This window comes from Balaenoptera borealis, assembly GCF_965194805.1.
Source record: "Balaenoptera borealis genome assembly, chromosome: 11".
Lineage (NCBI taxonomy): Eukaryota > Metazoa > Chordata > Mammalia > Artiodactyla > Balaenopteridae > Balaenoptera > Balaenoptera borealis.
Window position 1 is genome coordinate 25062976 of NC_138868.1, and position 19979 is coordinate 25082954.

General features: G+C 40.2%; 1 protein-coding gene and 1 pseudogene across 3 annotated transcripts in view; one reads left to right on the forward strand and one right to left on the reverse strand.

Moving 5' to 3' along the window:
- Positions 1 to 264: 264 nt before the first annotated feature.
- The window catches only part of CAT (catalase), a 40060-nt gene continuing 20345 nt past the window's right edge, over positions 265 to 19979 (reverse strand). The window contains exons 7-13 of one of the 2 annotated variants that reach the window (XM_082343784.1): positions 14844 to 15035; positions 14229 to 14381; positions 11355 to 11493; positions 8150 to 8280; positions 2856 to 2963; positions 1269 to 1352; positions 265 to 953 (exon numbers count right to left, since the gene is read on the reverse strand). In XM_082343784.1, the coding sequence (XP_082199910.1) occupies positions 888 to 953; positions 1269 to 1352; positions 2856 to 2963; positions 8150 to 8280; positions 11355 to 11493; positions 14229 to 14381; positions 14844 to 15035 (873 nt within the window). In that variant the 3' untranslated portion in view covers positions 265 to 887. The remainder of the gene's footprint in view (positions 954 to 1268; positions 1353 to 2855; positions 2964 to 8149; positions 8281 to 11354; positions 11494 to 14228; positions 14382 to 14843; positions 15036 to 19979) is intronic. The other variant, XM_082343785.1, reaches the window with a different exon arrangement.
- On the forward strand, positions 15044 to 19974 carry LOC309606573 (non-histone chromosomal protein HMG-14 pseudogene; annotated as a pseudogene). The gene is made up of 2 exons (XR_014249630.1): positions 15044 to 16625; positions 17405 to 19974. The product of XR_014249630.1 is annotated as a non-histone chromosomal protein HMG-14 pseudogene (transcript).

Genomic DNA, 19979 nt, shown 5'->3' on the forward strand with positions numbered 1-19979 from the left:
TAAAGAAGTGAGCTAATGAACAAGAGTTCTAAGCAATTTTCAAAGCTGGGAAATTTGCTGTTTTCCCAATAGAATAAAGTTCTGGTCCCCTGTATCTCAGAGGCTATGTCTAAAGGCTATTGGTTTAAACAAATAACATACTACCCTTGTGAGGTTGATATTTTCAATTATAAGGGTAAGTATCTGATAACAGATGATACTCAGATTCAGAGTCTTGAGACATTCCAAGTTATATATGGAGCCTAAAGAAACCAAATACCAGTCTTCTATTTTTATTTACAGATTATTTTATTGTAAAAAGATAAGCAATTACAGATCAGCCTGTTGCAAAATCAATACTATATTAGCATAAATGTAATTCCAAGTTTTAAAAAATCTGATCAATCCCAAGCAGGAATAAACATTAAGCCATGATGGTACTGAAGTTATTTTCAAAAGACACCAAATTGTGCTTCCTATAAGGAACTTAGAAAAATTTAAATTTCTGAGTGGATTATCTTTATCTTTTCTTCTTATATAATTACAGCCATATTTTTATATAACAGGCCATGAGATGATATGTAAACATATTAATTTCATCAAGATTTTTTCTTATCAAATGAAATCATATTTCTGCTAGAAACTTTCCTTCTAGTCATTTTAAGTAAATAATCAGCTGTCAAAAGCAAATACACGTTTCTTTTAAATGATTAAGCTCTAACGATCATTTACCCCTAGGAAAATAGCATTAAAAGCCATTATTACGTTATTTGCTATAGAAACCTGGATTATCATCTTACAGACATTAACTTGCATTTGCACGTCTAGCGCAGGAGAATCTTCCATCCAGCGATGAGTGGGAACGTGTGTCAACATTATGCTTTGCTTCATAGGCGGACGGACGACCCTCACAGATTAGCCTTCTCCCTTGCAGCCAAGTGAGACCCGGGATGTACATAGGTGTGAATCGCGCTCTGTTTCAAAAGACCAAGACCAGCAGGTTACTTAACTCACTTGGGCAGCAACTCAGTATTTATCTTAGCTTTAATCTGTGCTCAAATGAAAATAAGCATTCAGAATTTGTTCACCTTAGACTGTCTTATACTGCTCAGGGCTAAAACAAGGAGCATGTGCTTTCCAGGTGAGTTCTTTATATCTCAAATGAGATTCTGAACAGCTGCTTAAGAAACGGAATCGCTGTCCCTGAGAAGAATCGTCGTAAAAGGAGACCCAGCTATGCCTATCCATGACACACCCCCTCTGCCACAGCCAGGCTGCTCTGGGCTCACCTTAGGTTTCTCAGCGTTGTATTTGTCCAGAAGAGCCTGGATGCGGGCCCCATAGTCAGGATGGACATCGCCGAAGTTCTTAACCTGTAACCAAGTGAAGATAATGTAAACATTAGCCTAGCCCTCACTGCACCAGTCCCCAGAGTCCGCCTCACAGGGTCGACTCCAGAGGGGAGGACGGACGCTTCCACGGGAGGCAGAACCGCACAGCATTTACCAACACGGAGGAAGGCTTGCGTCCTGGACATATACTGGCTGAGCAACCTTGCCTAAGTCACTCATCTGAGCTGCAGCACCCACTCCTCATGAAATCAGTGAGATAATTAAATCTACCTCATACGGTTCATATCCACTCCCCAGAAAAATAAGTGGGATGATTAAATCTACCTCGTAGAGTACCGTGAGAAAAACGCGTTATGAGGTGAGCTACATTTACAGCAGGCAAAGAGCTGACCTCGGAGGAACGCAACAAGTTATAGCGATTTGCATGAAGAAACAGGCCCAGACACTGCCTGAATTTAAAGTGAGATGTACAAACACTGGCCCCTGCTGGGCAACTAAGCATACTTCAAGCAGCAATTCCTGACCCTGGGCTGATCCTGAGGTAGGGTATCAAGAACCCACAGGGGGCCTTGCAGCTTCAGCATATGTGAGAGGAGAAGGCCAAGGGTTCAAGCCCAGTTCTCTACTTACAAAGGGTCTTATTCATTCTCATCAGTGAGATGAGAAAAAACCCGCCCCCCTATCTCACAAAGCGACTGTCCGGCTCTCTGCCCCAGACAGCAAGAACTACTAGCGCTCAGGGACTTAAAGGGTTATCTTTCATACACGCCCTGGTGAAACACAGTTATAGAACTGTGCCTGCAGGTAGAGCACCCAGCCTGCTGGTACGTATCTCTGGGCCTTAGAACACATCCCAGACAGCTGCCCCTATGAACAGAGAAGCAGCAACCAAGAGACAAAGAAATAGCCGGGGTTCCTAAATTTACAAAAGGCTAACCCCTGTGGCAGGCCAGGAGACCACAGCGGAGCACACAGCACAACGAGCTACCATCAGAAATACCCTGGCGCCTCAGCTCGAAAGTTCAGCCTGAGTCTTTGGAAGCAGCTCAGTTCTGATGCCAGAAAACGTGCAAGTTTCTAGTTGCTTCTGAAGGAGGGTCAGGCATCATAACATCAAGTAGTCAGGCAGACTTCAAACCACAAAAATGTAATCTGTATTTCTTATCATCTAAAGTCTAAGCAAAATTGTGGCAGAACCCACATTTTGACATTGGATATTACTCTCTTACACAGAACTTGGCTGCAGTCAGATTGAACAGCATAGGAGATCATTCACCCTAAACTCAACTAAATTATTATACACTGGACAAAGAGTAAAGGATCAATGGATATGGCATATATACTGGAAGTAAAACACAGAGAGAAAAGAATCAGAGGTTGATTGGGGATTCATACTAGTTTTTTTAAGTCTGCTTAGCTCAAGTAAAATAGAAATGACACTTCCATGGAAGGGTTTTCTCACACAGCTGCACTCTCTTCTCCTGCCAGCAGGTGTCATCCTTCGGCTTACAAAGTATCACTCACCGCTTTCTTCTGGATAAAAAGTTGTGCATCTTTCAGATGGCCGGCAATGTTCTCACACAGGCGTTTCCTCTGCTCCTCATTCAGTACGTTCAAATAGAAGGCCCGCACCTGCTCATTGAAAATAGAGTGCAGGGAATCAAATAACCACTTTATCACCAACAAAACTCACCCAAACACCACTTTTGAAATGAAGATGCAAGATTTCTCACTGGTATAAGAATGAAAAAAGGTTTTAGAATTCAAGAATAATTTAAAATTATAGTTGAAACTGTCACGTGTTGAGTTCCTCACTTTTTATTTTATTTTAAGCAAAACAGGAAGATAATAAATAGCTCATAACTTCTTTTTAATAATGTCCTTTGTAGTCACTGCTTATAAATCTCTTATAAATAGAAGGCAGTGTTGCCTACAATTAAAAATGCCACCACACCTGAATACTGACAAGTGCAGAATATGCAAACTGTCGTTAAATGTAAGCTTAACACAATACAACCTTTGTTCAATTCACCCAGAACCAAAGAGGAGGAAAACACCCTAATTTATTAATTAGGTCTTTAGTTATTCAGAAGCCAAGATTCCTTGGAGAAGACAGATGTCAATAGTGATATTTTGCTTAGATTATTGGGTTTAACCTCTAAAATGACTATCAAGAAGTTAAAATAAAAAGTAAGAGCTTAGTATTAAGTAAATGAGTCCTAACAGCCTCTGCTCATTTCTGAAATTAACCATTTCTAAGTTATGGCTATGATTCTATTCTATATTTCTTTCATTCATTCACTGAGCAAATACTTATTTCTCATGTACCTATAACGCACCAGGCACTACTCTATGTACTGTTCTACTAATGTTTATAAAGTCCAAAAATATCCAATTATCCAAAGCAGCAAATTCATAAAATATCAAATATTCATAATTTTTCTGTTATCAAATATCAGAATATAATAATATTTTTTAAAATTTGAGCAAAGTTTAAATATGAGGGACTTCCCTGGTGGCGCAGTGGTTAAGAATCGCCTGCCAATGCAGGGGACACGGGTTCAAGCCCTGGTCCGGGAAGATCCCACATGCCGCAGAGCAACTAACCCCGTGCACCACAACTACTGAGCCTGCGCTCTAGAGCCCGCAAGCCACAACTACTGAAGCCCGTGAGCCACAACTACTGAAGCCCGTGCACCTAGAGCCCGTGCTCCGTAACAAGAGAAGCTACCGCAATGAGAAGTCTGCATACCGCAGCGAAGAGTGGCCCCCGCTCACCACAACTAGAGAAATGAGACGGGGTCTTCTCATTGTGGTGGCTTCTCTCATTGCAGAGCACAGGCTCTAGGCGCTTTACCCACTCCAACACTTTTACCACAGACCTTTAAGAGCAGGACCAAGTTCCTCTAAAAGGAAAAGTGACATTTTTACTAGTCTATACAAAGTTAGAGAATGATTTTTTTCTTCTTAAGTGTAACATGCCTACAGTAAAGGGTATTAAACATGTGAAGTTCAATGATTTTTCAGTGGACACAAATGTGTCACAACCACCCAGATCAAGACGGAACATCACTCACACCCCAGAAATCCCCCTACCATACCCCCCGGCTCAGTCATTATCCCCTTTCTCCAACTGCCTCCCCAAGGGCAAATTTTTTGACTTCTAATATTATAAACATTTTTTACTTCTCTTTCAAATGTACACAAATGGAATCATACAGTCTATATTCTTGTTCTTTTGCTCAATGTCATGTTTGTAAGGTTCATCTATGGTAATGTTTGTTGGAATACTTCTTTAATTTTCATTGCTGTACACTGTGGGAATATACTACAGTTTATTTATCCAAGCTTTTGTTGATGAACATTGGGTAATATGAATAAACAGTGTTGTACATGTCTTCTGCTGCTCATATGTACACATTTCTATTAAGAATCTATGTAAGAGTGCACTTACTATGTCAAAAGACATGTACATGTTTAGCTTTAGTGGATATTGACAAACAGTTCTCCAAAACATGGGAACCAATCTACACTCAGGTAAGAGTTAGAGTTGTTTCTCATTCTCGCAATACTTGGTACAATCTTTTTCAGTCTAGTCATTCTGGTGTGTATGTAGTGGTATCTCTTTTTAGTTTTATTTTGCATATCCCCGATGAATAGTGAGATAAACTACCTTTCTGTGTGTTTTTCAGTCATTTGGATATTTTCTTTTGTGAAGTGCCTGTTCAAGTCTTTTGCCCATTTTTCTATTCATTTGTCTGTCATTTTCTTATTGCTCTGTAGGAGTTCTTTACATGTACTGTATATGAGTTGTTTGTTAGTTAGAGGAACTGCAAATATATTTTCCCACTCTGTGGTTTGCCTTCTCAATCTCTAATTGGTTTCTCATAACGAAGAGAAGTTCTTTTGTTCTCTCTTCATGAGTGAGTCTTGATAACATCTACTGCTCTATTCGCCAATTCAGTAATCCTCTCTTCGGCCATGTTTAATCTCCTTTTAAACTCATTTACCAAATGCTTAATTTTAGTTTTTGCATTTTCCAGTTCAGTATGTCCATTCAATTCTTTTTCTTTTTAATTTAATTTTATTTTATTTTATTGGTCACACTGCACGGAATGCAGGATCTTAGTTCCCCAACCAGGGATGGAACCCATGGCCCCTGAGTGGAAGCACGGAGTCTTAACCACTGGACCGCCAGGGAAGTCCCCTCCATTCTTTTTTTACAGATTCAAGTTCTCTTACTAAATTCTCCATGTTGTCAACTGTTTTCTGTTTTCCTGAACATATTATTTGCAGTTATTTCAAAACCTATATCTGACAATTCCACTACCTGGATCTTCAGTAGGTTTGTTTCTATTGCCAGTTTGTTTTTTTTTTATCCCCCTCTTGCTTTTCAGATATAAGGTCTTATGTGTTGGGTATGCCTGATAATTTATTACTGAATGCTGGGCACTTGCATTATGAAAAAATACAGAGATAATTTGAGGCTCTGTTTTCCTCCAAAGCCTTATGTTTGCTTCTGGAAGATAGTCAGGATAGAGGGAGATCACCTTAATCCAGTCTGAGATTGAACTGGTATAAAACTGAGTCTCATTTTTTGTAAAGTCAGGTTGATTTCAGGTTTGCCCTTATTTCTAGGATGGCCCTTCAGGGATCCAACTGAGTGCCTGGGATGTTAACTAGAGGCCCTCTTCCTTAGCAGGCCCTGAACTCCAATTTTTATTCCCTCCAGACCCATGAAAACGCTGTAAACTCAGCTCAGCATCTTGGCCAATACTTACAAAGTAATAAATGCCTCATGAGAAAAGAAGAACAAATATCAAGCTCATATCTCTGCACTTCTTTTCTGTTCAAAATCTTGGCCCCTCAAATTCTTGCTGCTTTTATAGCTCTCCACAGCCTTTTTGTATTTTATCTAGCTTTGCAATGTTCTCCACGAGAGGATAGGTCTGATGCAAGCTTATCTGTCATAAGCCAGAAGCATAAGTCCAAGTGAATCATTTTTAAGAGTATAAACCTGGATCTTCTTATTTATATTCCATGTGACTCTTACAGTTACAGGATTATGCTATGAAGCTATAAGCAGTATCATGGCTGCTTAAAAACTTGAGTTCTATATAGTGATAAGAAAATCTCTCAAAATAAGAATGATCATATAGTAAATTTTAATGTGTTAGCAACAGCCTCATTATCTAAATTAATTTCTACAGAGGTTGTATTAGCTAGTCTAACATTGGAATAGACTTCAGGTAGGTAAAATTTTATGAGAAGCAGGAACTGTATTGTAATATATTGATACTTGGTAACCTACATCACCAAGAATAAGGCAGTTACTATAAAAGGCTTTCAGGAGACATTTAATTTCATCTAAAATATGGTTTATAAGGTACAATAAAGTAATTTCTTTTTTATATACATGTATACACATAAGTGCCTTTCAAATAATGGTATCTTCGCAGTGAATTAATTTATGTATTTAAGTATATTTTACTGGGAACACACATTTACAAATTGAAAAGCTAGAATAGGTCCCATTCTAATTTAAATACTGTTTAACACCAACTACCCAAGCAGAGATCTAAGACAACTATACTTTTTAACTTTATCCTTTTCTTACGTGTGGTATAAGTTGCACTGGGCACATTAATGAGGTGGCCGCTCTTCAGAGTCAAAGGGCCTCTTCCATGGCATCTACGAAAAGACCAGCCCCCAGGCAGCCACAGGTGATTAGAAAGAGGGTGGGCACTTGACCCCGGGCAGTTAACTAGAGGCTGGTCAAAGGCCAATGATGCAACCCACAGTGAAAACATTAGTCCATTCAATCCAATTTCCTCTCTCCAGAATCTGACTGTAGAAGTATTGAGAGAAGGAGTAAAAAAGGGCCAAAAAAAAAAAAAAAAAAGTAATACATTGGAGAAAGAAGCCATAAAGAAGAAGAGTTAGGCCATGGTCACAGCAAAACCACAGCAATGTTAAAACACAAGCTATGGGCTTCCCTGGTGGCACAGTGGTTGAGAATCTGCCTGCCAATACAGGAGACACGGGTTCAAGCCTTGGTCTGGGAGGATCCCACATGCCGCGGAGCAACTGAGTCCGTGAGCCACAATTACTGAGCCTGCGCGACTGGAGCCTGTGCTCCGCAACAAGAGAGGCCACGACAGTGAGAGGCCCGCACACCGTGATGAAGAGTGGCCCCCGCTTGCCACACTAGAGGAAGCCCTCGCACAGAAACGAAGACCCAACACAGCCAAAAATAAATAAATAAATTAATTAATTAATTAAAAACACACACAAGCTATGAGGCAAAGAGGAGAAAAATAGGGAAGGACATGGTAAGAATGAGTAATTGGTAATGGAGAGCAGCAGCAGACAGATGGAGAGTAGCCGAGTCACATGAATGGGGTGCCCTACAGTGGAAACACCCACACCTTTGCTACTGGGACTCCCAGTGCTATTTTGAATCCAGTTCTAGTCCCTCAAATCTGGACTGTCCTTCTCAGATTCTTAGATTCAGCTGTATTTAAGCTTTACTTGCCCATTTCTTAGATTTCCACGAGATCACTGCTTCCCCAATGGCTCCCACTTACATCCCGTCAATAAAATTTGGAGGAACTGAAATGAGTCTCCATACCTTGTACTAAAAGGGCATAGTAACACAACTCTTCGACTCCATTTAATACAGGCACTGATTTATGAATAGAGATGTTGTCCCTGAATTCAGTGTAAGACATATTAGACACTTTAAAAGGGGGAATATATGCAGACATTGACAAGGAGAATAAGCAAGCAACTCGCACAGCAGACAAAGGAGCCATTACCTGAGTGACATTATCATCGTTGGCACTGTTGAAGCGCTGCACATCCCCAGAACAGTGGGTCCTATGTTCCAGGGCAGAAGGCTGCTGCTCCGGAGCCCCAAAGCTGTTGGGGTAATAATTTGGAGCTCCACCTTTAACAGAAAACCGCACAGATTCACTTGGGGAGATGAGAAATGAAGGAAGTCTACAAACAGTCAACAAAATAAGAAATCAATTCAAGTGACAATTATATTTATACATACGTGTATACACACACATATACATGCCATGCACATATGATTTTTAACACCCCATATTTAGCTACAGGCAGTACTTGGATTCTTAGAGAATATGCCATCCGCCAAACGCTTGCGTGGCTGTCTCACTCTGCGTCTTAATGAAGAGATCTCAAATTCCCTTTGAACACTTCAGACGGCCGCATCTCTACAATCTCCTGATGCCTTCCGGTACGAATATATTTATATGAGCTTGGTTTGGCCCCCACAGAAGATGAGACTCAAAGACATATTTCAGATTGGAGGGTTTCATTGGGGCTTGGGCTCAGTTCAAAAACAGAATCACAGAATTCTTGGGAGCAACTCCAAGTTCTAGCTCTGCTCCAGCTCTGCTCTTTCAATCGCCAGACAAATGAACCGAGCCCTGAGATGCTCACTGAGTGCTGCAGGGTGAGGTGGTGGTCAGTGGTGGATCCGGGATCTGGGATTTTTGTCTTCTCCGTTCCAGCACATACTACATTCCTATCACAGGATTCTACTTCACTATTTATTTCTTAACGGTGTTTTAAGATTCTCGGGATATCTATCCTTCCTACTGACCAAGACTTTATTCAGTTCTAGTTTCACTTTCACTTCTCTCTACAGATAAAATTTTAACGTATTTTTCTAAAATTTGATATTTCTAGTATGTCAGCACTCATTCATCTGGACTTAGGAAAAATAATGACAAATGCGATCAAAACATTTATTAAGATTTCTGGAATAAGTTATGAGGCTTTTTTTTTCCTTTTGGCATGTTCATTTTCCCAACTATACTCTGCTTTGGCTGATGTTAGCAGAAGCTTGCATTATCTGAATACGTGCTTCCTAAACAGAAAGGATGGCCTGGAAGCGTAGTAAGTGGTTTGAACCAACCAGTCGGGATTAGAATTTTACCCAGCTCACTGCCAGAATAGGTTATTCTGGGCGGATAAGCAGGACATGCCTGTACATCACATTGACGAAGGAGCCAAATGCATGTAGGAAGAGAGGGGGGACCCCAGTTATCAACCTAAGAAATCCATTCCAGCTCAGCCACGTCCATGTGAAAAGCAAAGTGCTCCAATAACGAGCCATCAGAGTGGTTTTCTGCACTAAGAATTAGCTCTTTGAAATGTGCCAATTGAGTAATTTTAAAATTTGATTTCCAAATTATCTCTACCTTTACTCAAAGTCGCAGCTGTCTTCAAGTCATTGACTACTCGGAACAATTAAGCTCCTTCATCAAACTGCAAGGGCGCAGCCCAAATGTTCTACTTTTAAAATTAGGCAAAAGGTGTGTCAAAGTAGTTTTTTTCATACGTATGCCACTATAATAGTAAACAAGAATGGTAAACACAAAGCATTTACTTATTAATGATGTTCCAAAATATACATGAACTGCTCTGATACAGCCAGTCTCAATAATGAAAGGACCGAGGGAGATTAATGAAAAAAAAAATCACTTTAGAATAAAAACGCAGAAGACAGACACAGAAGTATCAGTTACTTTGGGCAATAACACGCTCCATACCTTTGTAAACCTCAAAGAGCAGAAATATGGCAACCACCCAGTACAATCATTCAGTGAGCACGTAAACTTGTTAAGCCTTGGAAAAGGCTTAATGATAATGGTAACAAAATGCAAGGCACAAAATTATATGTACAAACTAATCTTAAATGTATAACAAGTATTCACAGAAAAGACTGGAAAGAAATACAGCAAAATGCAACAGTTCTGGCCTTTGGATATTGTGACTATATGTGGGTTTTACTTCTTTCTTCTCTTCTTTCCCTTATATTTTCCAAATTTCCTTTAAGGTACATGTATTATTTTTAGCATAGAAAAATAAACTTTGTTTGAATATAGACATCTATGGCTATAAATATAAATCATCAGTAAAATTTCTGAAGGGATCACATGTCCTAAACAGGAAAATAAAAAAAGAAAACTAAGATCTATATTAAATTGTTGAATATTAAAAGGAAAAAAACATTAATCACACATTCTCTAATTAGAATAAGTAATCAGAAGAGGCTGCTGGAACATGGCAGCAAAAAGAGTAGCTCAAAGAAAAAAAAAATCATAAATTTGGTAAATGAGCTCCAAAAACCAAAATGCAGTGGAGTCTCATCTCACCAGCTTACCTGAATCAACAAAAGATGGAGGAGAATCCCTTGATTTACCCCGTCTCCCCATTCTAACCTCCCTTGCCCACCACGTTCCTCCATGGCCCAAGCAAAAGGCGAGGAGAAACAAAAGGCATGAACTCTTGGCTTTTGCATTTCCAAGAGGCTAAGTCCTGGTGACTTAAGAGTGATTTCAGGAATCGTCCACTTTGTGAAGAGTCTTTAAAACCTGCTCCCGAGAGAGTGGCATGGACATATATACACTACCAAAAGTAAAATAGATAGCTAGTGGGAAGCAGCCGCATAGCACAGGGAGATCAGCTCGGTGCTTTGTGACCACCTAGAGGGGTGGCATAGGGAGGGTGGGAGGGAGGGAGATGCAAGAGGGAAGAGATATGGGAACATGTATATGTATAGCTGATGCACTTTGTTATAAAGCAGAAACTAACACACCATTGTAAAGCAATTATACTCCAATAAAGATGTTAAAAAAAAAAAAGAAAAAAAAACAAACCTGGTCCCTAAATTGGATGATACCCTACAACAGCCAGTGTGGCAAAACCTTTCTCCCTGCCTTTCACAGTCAGATGGACAGCAAGTAAAATCTGAGGTGGGAACTCTCAATAAAATATATAAAATAGATGAAAACATGGAGAGTCCTCAGGCAGTTTAAACCTTCATTTCTGGGCAACAAATAGGTGGTTGGCAGGAGCGGCTGCGGGGCCTCCACAGAGCAGCAGGTGCCCGGGGCAGCCTGACGACCCCTGGGCTGGCAGGGCCTCCCGCCCCCTGCCCAGCAATGCCCCCCGCACCCGCGGGGTGAGCCACGGCCCCAGGCCTACCCTGATTGTCCAGCACGCACATAGGGCCATCACGTTGGTAGCTGGCCACTCGAGCTCGGAAGGGACAGTTCACAGGTATCTGAAGATAGTTGGGTCCCAGGCGGTGGCGGTGAGTGTCGGGATAGGCAAAAAGGCGGCCCTGCAGTTATAAATGAAACAGACGTTGATGGTGTGCAGTAACATACGAGAGAGGAGAGGCCCGTGAACTTCACTGTAAAGTTTCAAGCACAAAGCATCACAAAGCCCTGCCTGTCCCCCCAATAAAGAGCAAAGTCTCTTCTTTCTCATGAAATGAGTTCTCCCTAACTGAACGGTCCTTAGTCTTCCACCCCTTGGGGCCAAACAGCCACAAATCTTCACATCTGTTCTAGGTCATAACTCCTTTTTTCCTCAAGTAACAAGTTAGTGCCCAGGCTTGAATTATTTCCTATTCCCAAGGACACATTACATTGTGAAATAAATTTGCTAGAACCCAACTAACTGGAATCATGAACTAATTCCACTCCTCCCCACTCTCTCACTCTAGGGGTGGGGTCAACCATTTGCTCTTAACAAAAAGAAGATTTCTACAAAACCAACTGTACGGGAAATTATTCCAAAAAAGCACCTCCCATGTTGCATTCTGGTTTATGTCAGATACACTTTGAGCTCTGAGGCTATCTAGATATAAACAAAATACTACACAAAGAAAGCCACAGTGCAAAACGATGCCACAAGGTCCTGAATCAAAGATTAAATTACATATTTACCAAGGCAGGAGGTTTTGCCTCACACATATTTACCAATGCAGGAGGTTTTGTAATTTCTTTCAGTTACTGTTGAAACAAAAAGCTTTATGATTAACTCCGCGTCAATCTTAGTATCCAATTATTTAAATATTCCCATTATTCAAAGCCCTACTACATAAGCAGAGAAAGTAGTAGTAGTTTTCTTTCATTGCCTTCATTATTGGCCTTGAATCTGAACGAGTATTCTTATCTCCCTAATTCTATGGGCCAAAATACAAACCAAGTTGAACAGGACAACTGATGTGATTATCTTGTACCAAATCACTGAGGCCAACGTGCTCAATCCAGTCTCGCCATTCTGCCGATAATTTGCTCTGGGCTGAGCGACCCTGCCTCCCATAATCATTTCAGATAGCCCCTAAGGTAATATTCAGATGACTGGTCATGCAGCCGTGCCCAAGACCACCTACACTTTGGAAGCTGGTTGCCTCCTTTTACCCAGAACAGACTAAGTTGTGCTCTAACATCACCAACAGGACAGAAGATACAGTTGAGCCAAGAGCAGCTCCTGGATATAGCCTCATCATGTAATTCTGGTCTTGTGTCACCTTAGGTTTAAAACGCATCACTACCCCACCTGCAGGTGGAGACCTTCAAAGTTAAGGCTGCGAAATGGGCACAGCAAGGCCATACCCTGACCCCAACTTGAATGGAGGCCTTACCCAAGGCCCTGTGCCCAAGCTCCTTGCTGGGCCGGGGTGAGAAAGCAGAGCAAAGCTCTCCCACTCAAATCAGTCAGGCCAACTTCTCCTCTCCCAGTAAACTGCAGAGTGTGGGAGTGAAGAAAGGCTGCACCTGCATCACAGGGTACTCAGGGGACAGTCTCTGTGACTTGTGTTATACTACTGCCTGCTTTTCACCATGGTCTGGCTTACACTTTGGATCCCAAAGTTTTAAAAGTTAATAATCTGACCTTGTTGAAAGGCAACTGAGAACACTAGTCGTTACTGTACAACTACTCTCATCAGGGTAATTTTCCAAGCCCTCTGAACCGGCTCTCCACTTCCAATCCCTCCTCCAACGACATCCTACATGTTCCTGACAAAAGACTCCTCCTAAGGTCCCATGCAGATTCTATTACACACCTACTCAAAAAAATCTTGGACAATTCCTCACTGGTCACCAAATGGCTTAATAAGTACAACAGTCCTTCCCTGCTGTATGGCCTCCTATTTTAGTAGCCAGGACAGTCTATCAATAGATAGGTATTCAATTTATAGTAAACTAAAAACTAATATAAACTTACTTTCTATAAAAGGTTCAAATGTTCCCAATGTCAAAGCAAAAAGTTATTATTTAAAAAGCAAAGGAAACTTAGCTTGCTTCCATGGAGAGTGACACCTGAACTGGAATCAGACACTTACGTAAGAAACAGCTGTCAGTCACTGTGTTCTGATCTAGGGTATAAACTTTAAACTTTGTATCATGGTCATGGTCCAAGAACATGAAAGATTGATTTACTCAATAATTATTAAGCCAGTTATTTTCCTATTAATTTCTGATCCAAAAAGGAGTTTTTCTCTCTTCGTACTCTTGAAAAAGCATACTGGTTGACTGGTGAAAAAATACTGAATGCCTAGGAACATTACCAAAACAAATGGTTAAATTAACCCACTGCCTTTAATCAATGGAAACATAAATTGAGTTTGTAAATATCATCTCTGGGTCTCTTTCTACATGTGGCAAAATTCAAGCATCACCATAGAAGAGGAAATGAATAAAGTTATGCTGACCAAGTGTTATAATCAATTAGTGATATTCCTCCATCCCATTGATTACAGATTGAAAAAGAATATTTTACCCCACAAATACCTAAGGTATTTCTACTATAACTTCTTTTAAATTAAGAGCCTAAATGTCAAAGCCTTACCATATTGAGGGACCTACAATGAAATTTGTTTTACACTGTAATGCTCATTTAAGAATCTTTCAGTCAGTCCCACAGGAACTAAGGACCCAGACAAAAGTTTAAGTGATGTTCTAGTTAATTCTTTATATAAAGGTCATGCCAAATTACACTCTGTGTGCGCACGTGTGCATGTGTGCACACATTCCTGCCTCAGAACTCTCAATCCACCAGGTTTACCTGAAGCATTTTGTCAGGGCTGGGCTCAATGCCGGGGGGCATGTTGCTTGGGTCAAAAGCCAACTGTTCAACCTCAGCAAAGTAATTAACTGGATTCCGGTTTAAGACCAGTTTACCAACTGGGATAAGAGGGTAGTCATTGTGAGGCCAAACCTAAAAATAATGCCATATTCACAATTACCAGACAACCAACAGAAGGAAATTAAAGTACACATAAAAATATCAGCTTTCAAATACAATGAAGCCAATGATGATAAGTGAAAATAACATTTTTGAATCCAATAAAATGATAAGAACTTAAGGTGAGTGCATTGGTTGAATCTTTCACAACAGTAAACAGTAAACATTGAGTCTTTCCCTGGGCAAAAGTACATCAGCTCATCAAAATTTGTTCCCTGCTAATAACAATATATCAGGCCACCCAGATGAACTTAGTAAACTCATCAAACAGGAACTGGAAGGGGAATGCTGGTGAGCCCTCATTCACAGGCTAGGAAACTCTTAAGTGGTACCACTGTGTTTTGTATACAACTTACGAATGCTTGACTACAATTTTTTTTAATTAGTTGCAAAGACACTTAGAAAAGAAAACAGTTTAGTTGTTAACTGACTCACCTTGGTAATATCAAATGGATTAAATGGGAAAGTTTCTGCCTGGTTAAATGTCATGACCTGGATGTAAAAAGTCCAGGAGGGGTAGTTGCCAGTGGCAATGGCATTAAAAAGATCCCGGAGGCCATAGTCAGGATCTTCATGGGCAAGTCTTGCTGCATCTTCAACAGAAAGGTTTTTGATGCCCTGGTCAGTCTACAGAATGAAAGAAAGAAGCTCAAACTGAAACTTATTGGCAAAGTTATCGAACTTTAATCAATAATTCATTGAAGGATTATGAGTAACACTAACAAAAGACTGGATTTTCCTTCTAACAATAATCCTACTGTTCAAATCTGATACAAGTATGAATTTATCAGTAAGAAATTCTACTTGATTATCCTGATTCTTTTCAATGTCCAGGGAATCTGTCTACACATTTTACATTTAAAATTAGTCTTTCTTTCCCTTTATGTATTCTATATTATTTGAATTTTTAAAATTGTTGACACATAGTTTATTTTCAATTTTTCACTCATAGAGAATGCTACATTACTGTCTTCAGACAAGCTAAAACAATTTTTGCTATAAAATATACGTAACATCAAATTTATCTTTTAACCATTTTAAAGTGTCCAATTCAGTGGCTTTCTTTGAGGACATATCTTAAAATGGAATTGTTGGGTCATATGGTAATTCTATGTTTAAATTCTTGAGGAATTTCAAAACTGTTTTCCAGAGTGGGTATTATTTGAATTTTTATACTCATGCTATTTTCAGATCAGAAAAAAAAATCAAAATATAATTTTCTTTTTTTTTTGGCTCTGTTGGGTCTTCGTTGCTGCACACAGGCTTTCTCTAGTTGCATCAAGCAGGGGCTACTCTTTGTTGTGGTGCGCAGGCTTCTCGCTGCGGCGGCTTCTCTTGTTGCGGAGCATAGGCTTTAGGTGCCCGGGCTTCAGTAGTTGCAACACGCGGGCTCAGTAGTTGTGGCTCAAAGGCTCTAGGGCACGCGGGCTTCAGTAGTTGTGGCACGTGGGCTCAGTAGTTGTGGCGTGTGGGCTCTAATTCACAGGCTCAGTAGTTGTGGCTCATGGGCTCTAGAGCACAGGCTCAGTAGTTGTGGCGCACGGGCTTAGTTGCTCTGCGGCATGTGGGATCTTCCTGGACCAGGGATCGAACCCATGTCCCCTGCACTGGCAGGCGGATTCTTAACCACTGCGCCACCAGGGAAGTCCAAAATATATTTTAAAAATAAGCAAATGATTAATGAAATTAAAGGACTTCCCCTTTTTTTTGCATGAAGTAATTTTTTAAATTCCCTGTTTTATAATAGCTAAAGTCAGTTACTGAGATTGTGCTGAGCTAGTATCCCTCCACCCCAACTGTCTTTCTTTTTTCTTTTTTTTAAGAAATCACAGAATCACAGTTTATAGAGCTGAAAAGAATTTCAGTACAGCCACTCTAAAGCAGTTCTCTGACTATGAGCAACCAAAATTAGTATTCTGACATTCTAAACAAGCCATTAAGACCCAAAGAAGTTAAGTCACTTTCACAAGTGCTCCTATTATCATCCCATCCTGCTCTTCAATAGAGTTCCCACCGGTGTCTTATTCTGAAATATCCCCAACAATTCAGGCACCATGGAAATATTTCTTTAGCAAGTCAACTCTGGAAGGCTGGTCTATTTCTACCACAGAAATCCCAACTCTCTCTAGCCAGTGGGAAGGTTTAAACTTTTCTTACTATTAGATCTTCAGGATTAGAAAATGGAAGTCACCATCTGCAGATCACCCAGCTAATACGGTAAATTGTGCAATAATATTTCAATACCTTTCTGATTTTAACTGAATCCCCTGGGTTTAGAAAAGAATAATCTTAGGTCAGAATAATCCAGATTGATGAATCTACGTAGATCTCATGCTACCTCAGAGCCCTCTGCTGAACAGACCCATAAGCAATCCAATCTTTCCAGGACCATTGACAGCTGGGACTATTACCCAATTTTACTGTGACAGAACTGGAGCTCAGAGAACTTTTAATAATATGCCAAGTCACAGTTATCTAGAAGAGGGAAGATTTGAGTTCAGATTGTTCTAACTACAAAGCCACAACATGCTAGCTGTCTGAGATACAATCATTTAGTTCTGCTCTAAGTGACACTATGCTGCTGCTTTTGGCAATTACAAACCAATGGGTCAGCTCTTTCCTGCAACTGTTCCTTGCCAAAGATTATAGATCCAAGTCATAAGTATAAAGATGGGTGACAGTTTTCCTGTCTGATATACCCACATAAGTTGTTCAGATAACAATTAAAACAGGACAGAAGAAAATAGGTCTTTGGGATATCATTAAGCCTATATTTGTCATGAGTCCACTTCTGTCTCTGCTTATTTTAGCAGAAGTATTTGGAAACAAGTTCTTAGGCAACCAGAGGACTTTTAATAACCTTCTAGAGTTCTCTGGCAATATTACTTATTCTAACCAATGCCAAGATCATACTAAGAGAACCCTTTAAAACACCTCAGTTAATTAAAAGATTCTCAAAAGCTTCCCCAAAAGTAACTGATCTGATCTGATTGTAGGAAAGCACATGAAAAAAACAGAAATTTGGGGCGGGAGGAAAGCAGCGGCCAAGCAGCCCAGCACACCCCTCCATCCCCCCACTGCCGCCATGATGCCCAAGAGGAAGGTCAGCTCTGCAGAGGCGTCGGGGAGTGAGGAGCCCAAGAGGAGATCTGCAAGGTGGTCAGCTAAACCCGCTCCTGCAAAAGTGGAAATGAAGCCCAAAAAGCCAGCAGGAAAGGATAAATCTTCAGACAAAAAGTGAAGAGGGAAAGGAAGCAAAAGGGAAGCAAAGGGAAAACAGGCCAAAGTGGCTAACCAAGAGACTAAAGATGATTTACCTGCAGAAAACGGAGAAACTAAAAACGAGGAGAGCCCAGCCTCTGATGAAGCAGGAGAGAAAGAAGCCAAGTCTGATTAATATCACACACCCGGTCCTATCAGTGGTCCCTGTTTCCCTTCTTGTACAATCCAGAGGAATATTTTTATCAACTATTTTGTAAATCCAAGTTTTTTAGTAGCTCTAGAAACAGTTTTAAGAAGGAGGAAATCCCACCTCATCCCATTTTTTAAGTGTAAATGCTTTTTTTTAAGAGGTGAAATCATTTGCTGGTTGTTTACTTTTTGGTACAACCAGAAAATAGTGGGATATTGAATATGGGAGGCTTTGATTGTCTCGGGTGTCAGCTTAACATTCCATAAATGGGGATAGCTTTTATATCCTATAATACAAAGCATACTAAATGGCAATTTGGAGTCAGTTGTGCATTTAATGTCTTGAACACTTTAAATTACGTCTCTTCCCATGTTGTTTTTGGTAGAATTGTTTCCTAAAGCAAACCACTCGTTGATCTTGGCTCTCCTGGTCAGAATTTTACGTACTCTGTAACATCTTTGGTCGTGGTAGTCAAGTTTTCCTAGTAACTTTGTTAACATGCTATGAACAATTGAAAATTCAAGTACGTAGTGTATATATGATATTAAATTCTGAATTAGTGGGACTTACGATGTAACAGCATATCAATGTTGGAAGATATTGGTACTTGATATTCCCTTAAGGAAAATTTGCCTCCAAATTTTAAGCTGGAAAGTCACTGAAATAAGTGACTCTGTGTAGTTGTGATTTTGTTTAGAAAAGAATCACAACTACATGATTTTTGTAGATTTTTTTGTACATATGTTAAGAACTGTGTACAAATTGAAATGTCTGTGTACTGATCCTCAAAACAACCAATAAAATCTCAATTATGAAAGAAAAAAAACAGAATTTTTGTTTTCTGACATTTGTAACTGATTTTTCTATGTGCCTTGTTCATAATATATCCTCAATAAATCCTTAAAAATGGATTTTTAAGATGAGAAGCCCATACACCACAACGAAGAGTAGCCCCCGCTCGCCGCAGCTAGAGAAAGCACACGCAGCAATGAAGACCCAATGCAGCCAAAAATAAAATAAATTAGAAAAAAAATTTATATAAAAATAATAAAGTTCTTTTTTAAAAAAAATGGATGGATGAATTAAAAAGTTGGGAGAAATGTTTTTGGAAAGATAGCATCAGATGTTGAAAATGAGAGTGAGATTGGTATTACAGATAGAAATGCCCCAATTCTGTCTTAATCCCCTCCTGGACCCCAAAACTATATATGCTCAGAACAATGTACTAAGGGCTAGGAAAGGCAAAGCAATATAACACTTTACTGTTTGCTAACACTTGACTCTAAACTCCAACAAAGAACTCTAGGCTAAACCAAGTAGGAATTTCCTTTTACCTAGCTTGGAGACCTGTATTATCTCTTTTTTTTTTATTTTAATAAATTTATTTATTTATTTAATTTATTTATTTTTGGTTGCTGTGCACGGGTTTTCTCTAGTTGCGGTGAGCAGGGGCTACTCTTGGTTGGGGCATGCAGGCTTCTCATTGTCATGGCTTCTCTTGTTGCAGAGCACGGGCTCTAGGCACGCAGGCTTCAGCAGTTGTGGCACGTGGGCTCAGTAGTTGTGGCTTGTGGGCTCTAGAGCTCAGGCTCAGTAGTGGTGGCACACGGGCTTAGTTGCTCCGCGGCATGTGGGATCTTCCCGGGCCAGGGCTGGAACCCGTGTCCCCTGCATTGGCAGGCGGATTCTTAACCACTGCACCACCAGGGAAGCCCTATCTCTTTACCTTTGATCTAAAACCTTAGATCTTCCTTCTCCAGAGAGAAAATAATATAAATGTGCACCTGCCAGCACCAGAAATATTAAACCAGAGAGCAAGCACAAAATGAGCATTTTCCCAAATATTTATGGCAGAGCTCCCAGGGTCCAGAAGAAGAAAGCTTGATTGCTGATAGTAGCTGTGTGCTATTACCCTCCAGCCACATGAAGAGACCAAAGAGACACTACACATAGTTCTTCTAATTGGGCAGCGTGAGTCTATTCACTCAAGCTGTGGTCAACAAAATAGTCATGGTCCTACTCAACCAGATCAATACTTGTCATCCTTGAGGGGAGAGGTAAGGCTAACGTAGGGGAGGCCTTGATTCTTGCCCAATCCTCAGAAGAAGTAAGGATACGTGGGTGGTGGGAGCATTTGACAGCACTGCCCAAAGACAACA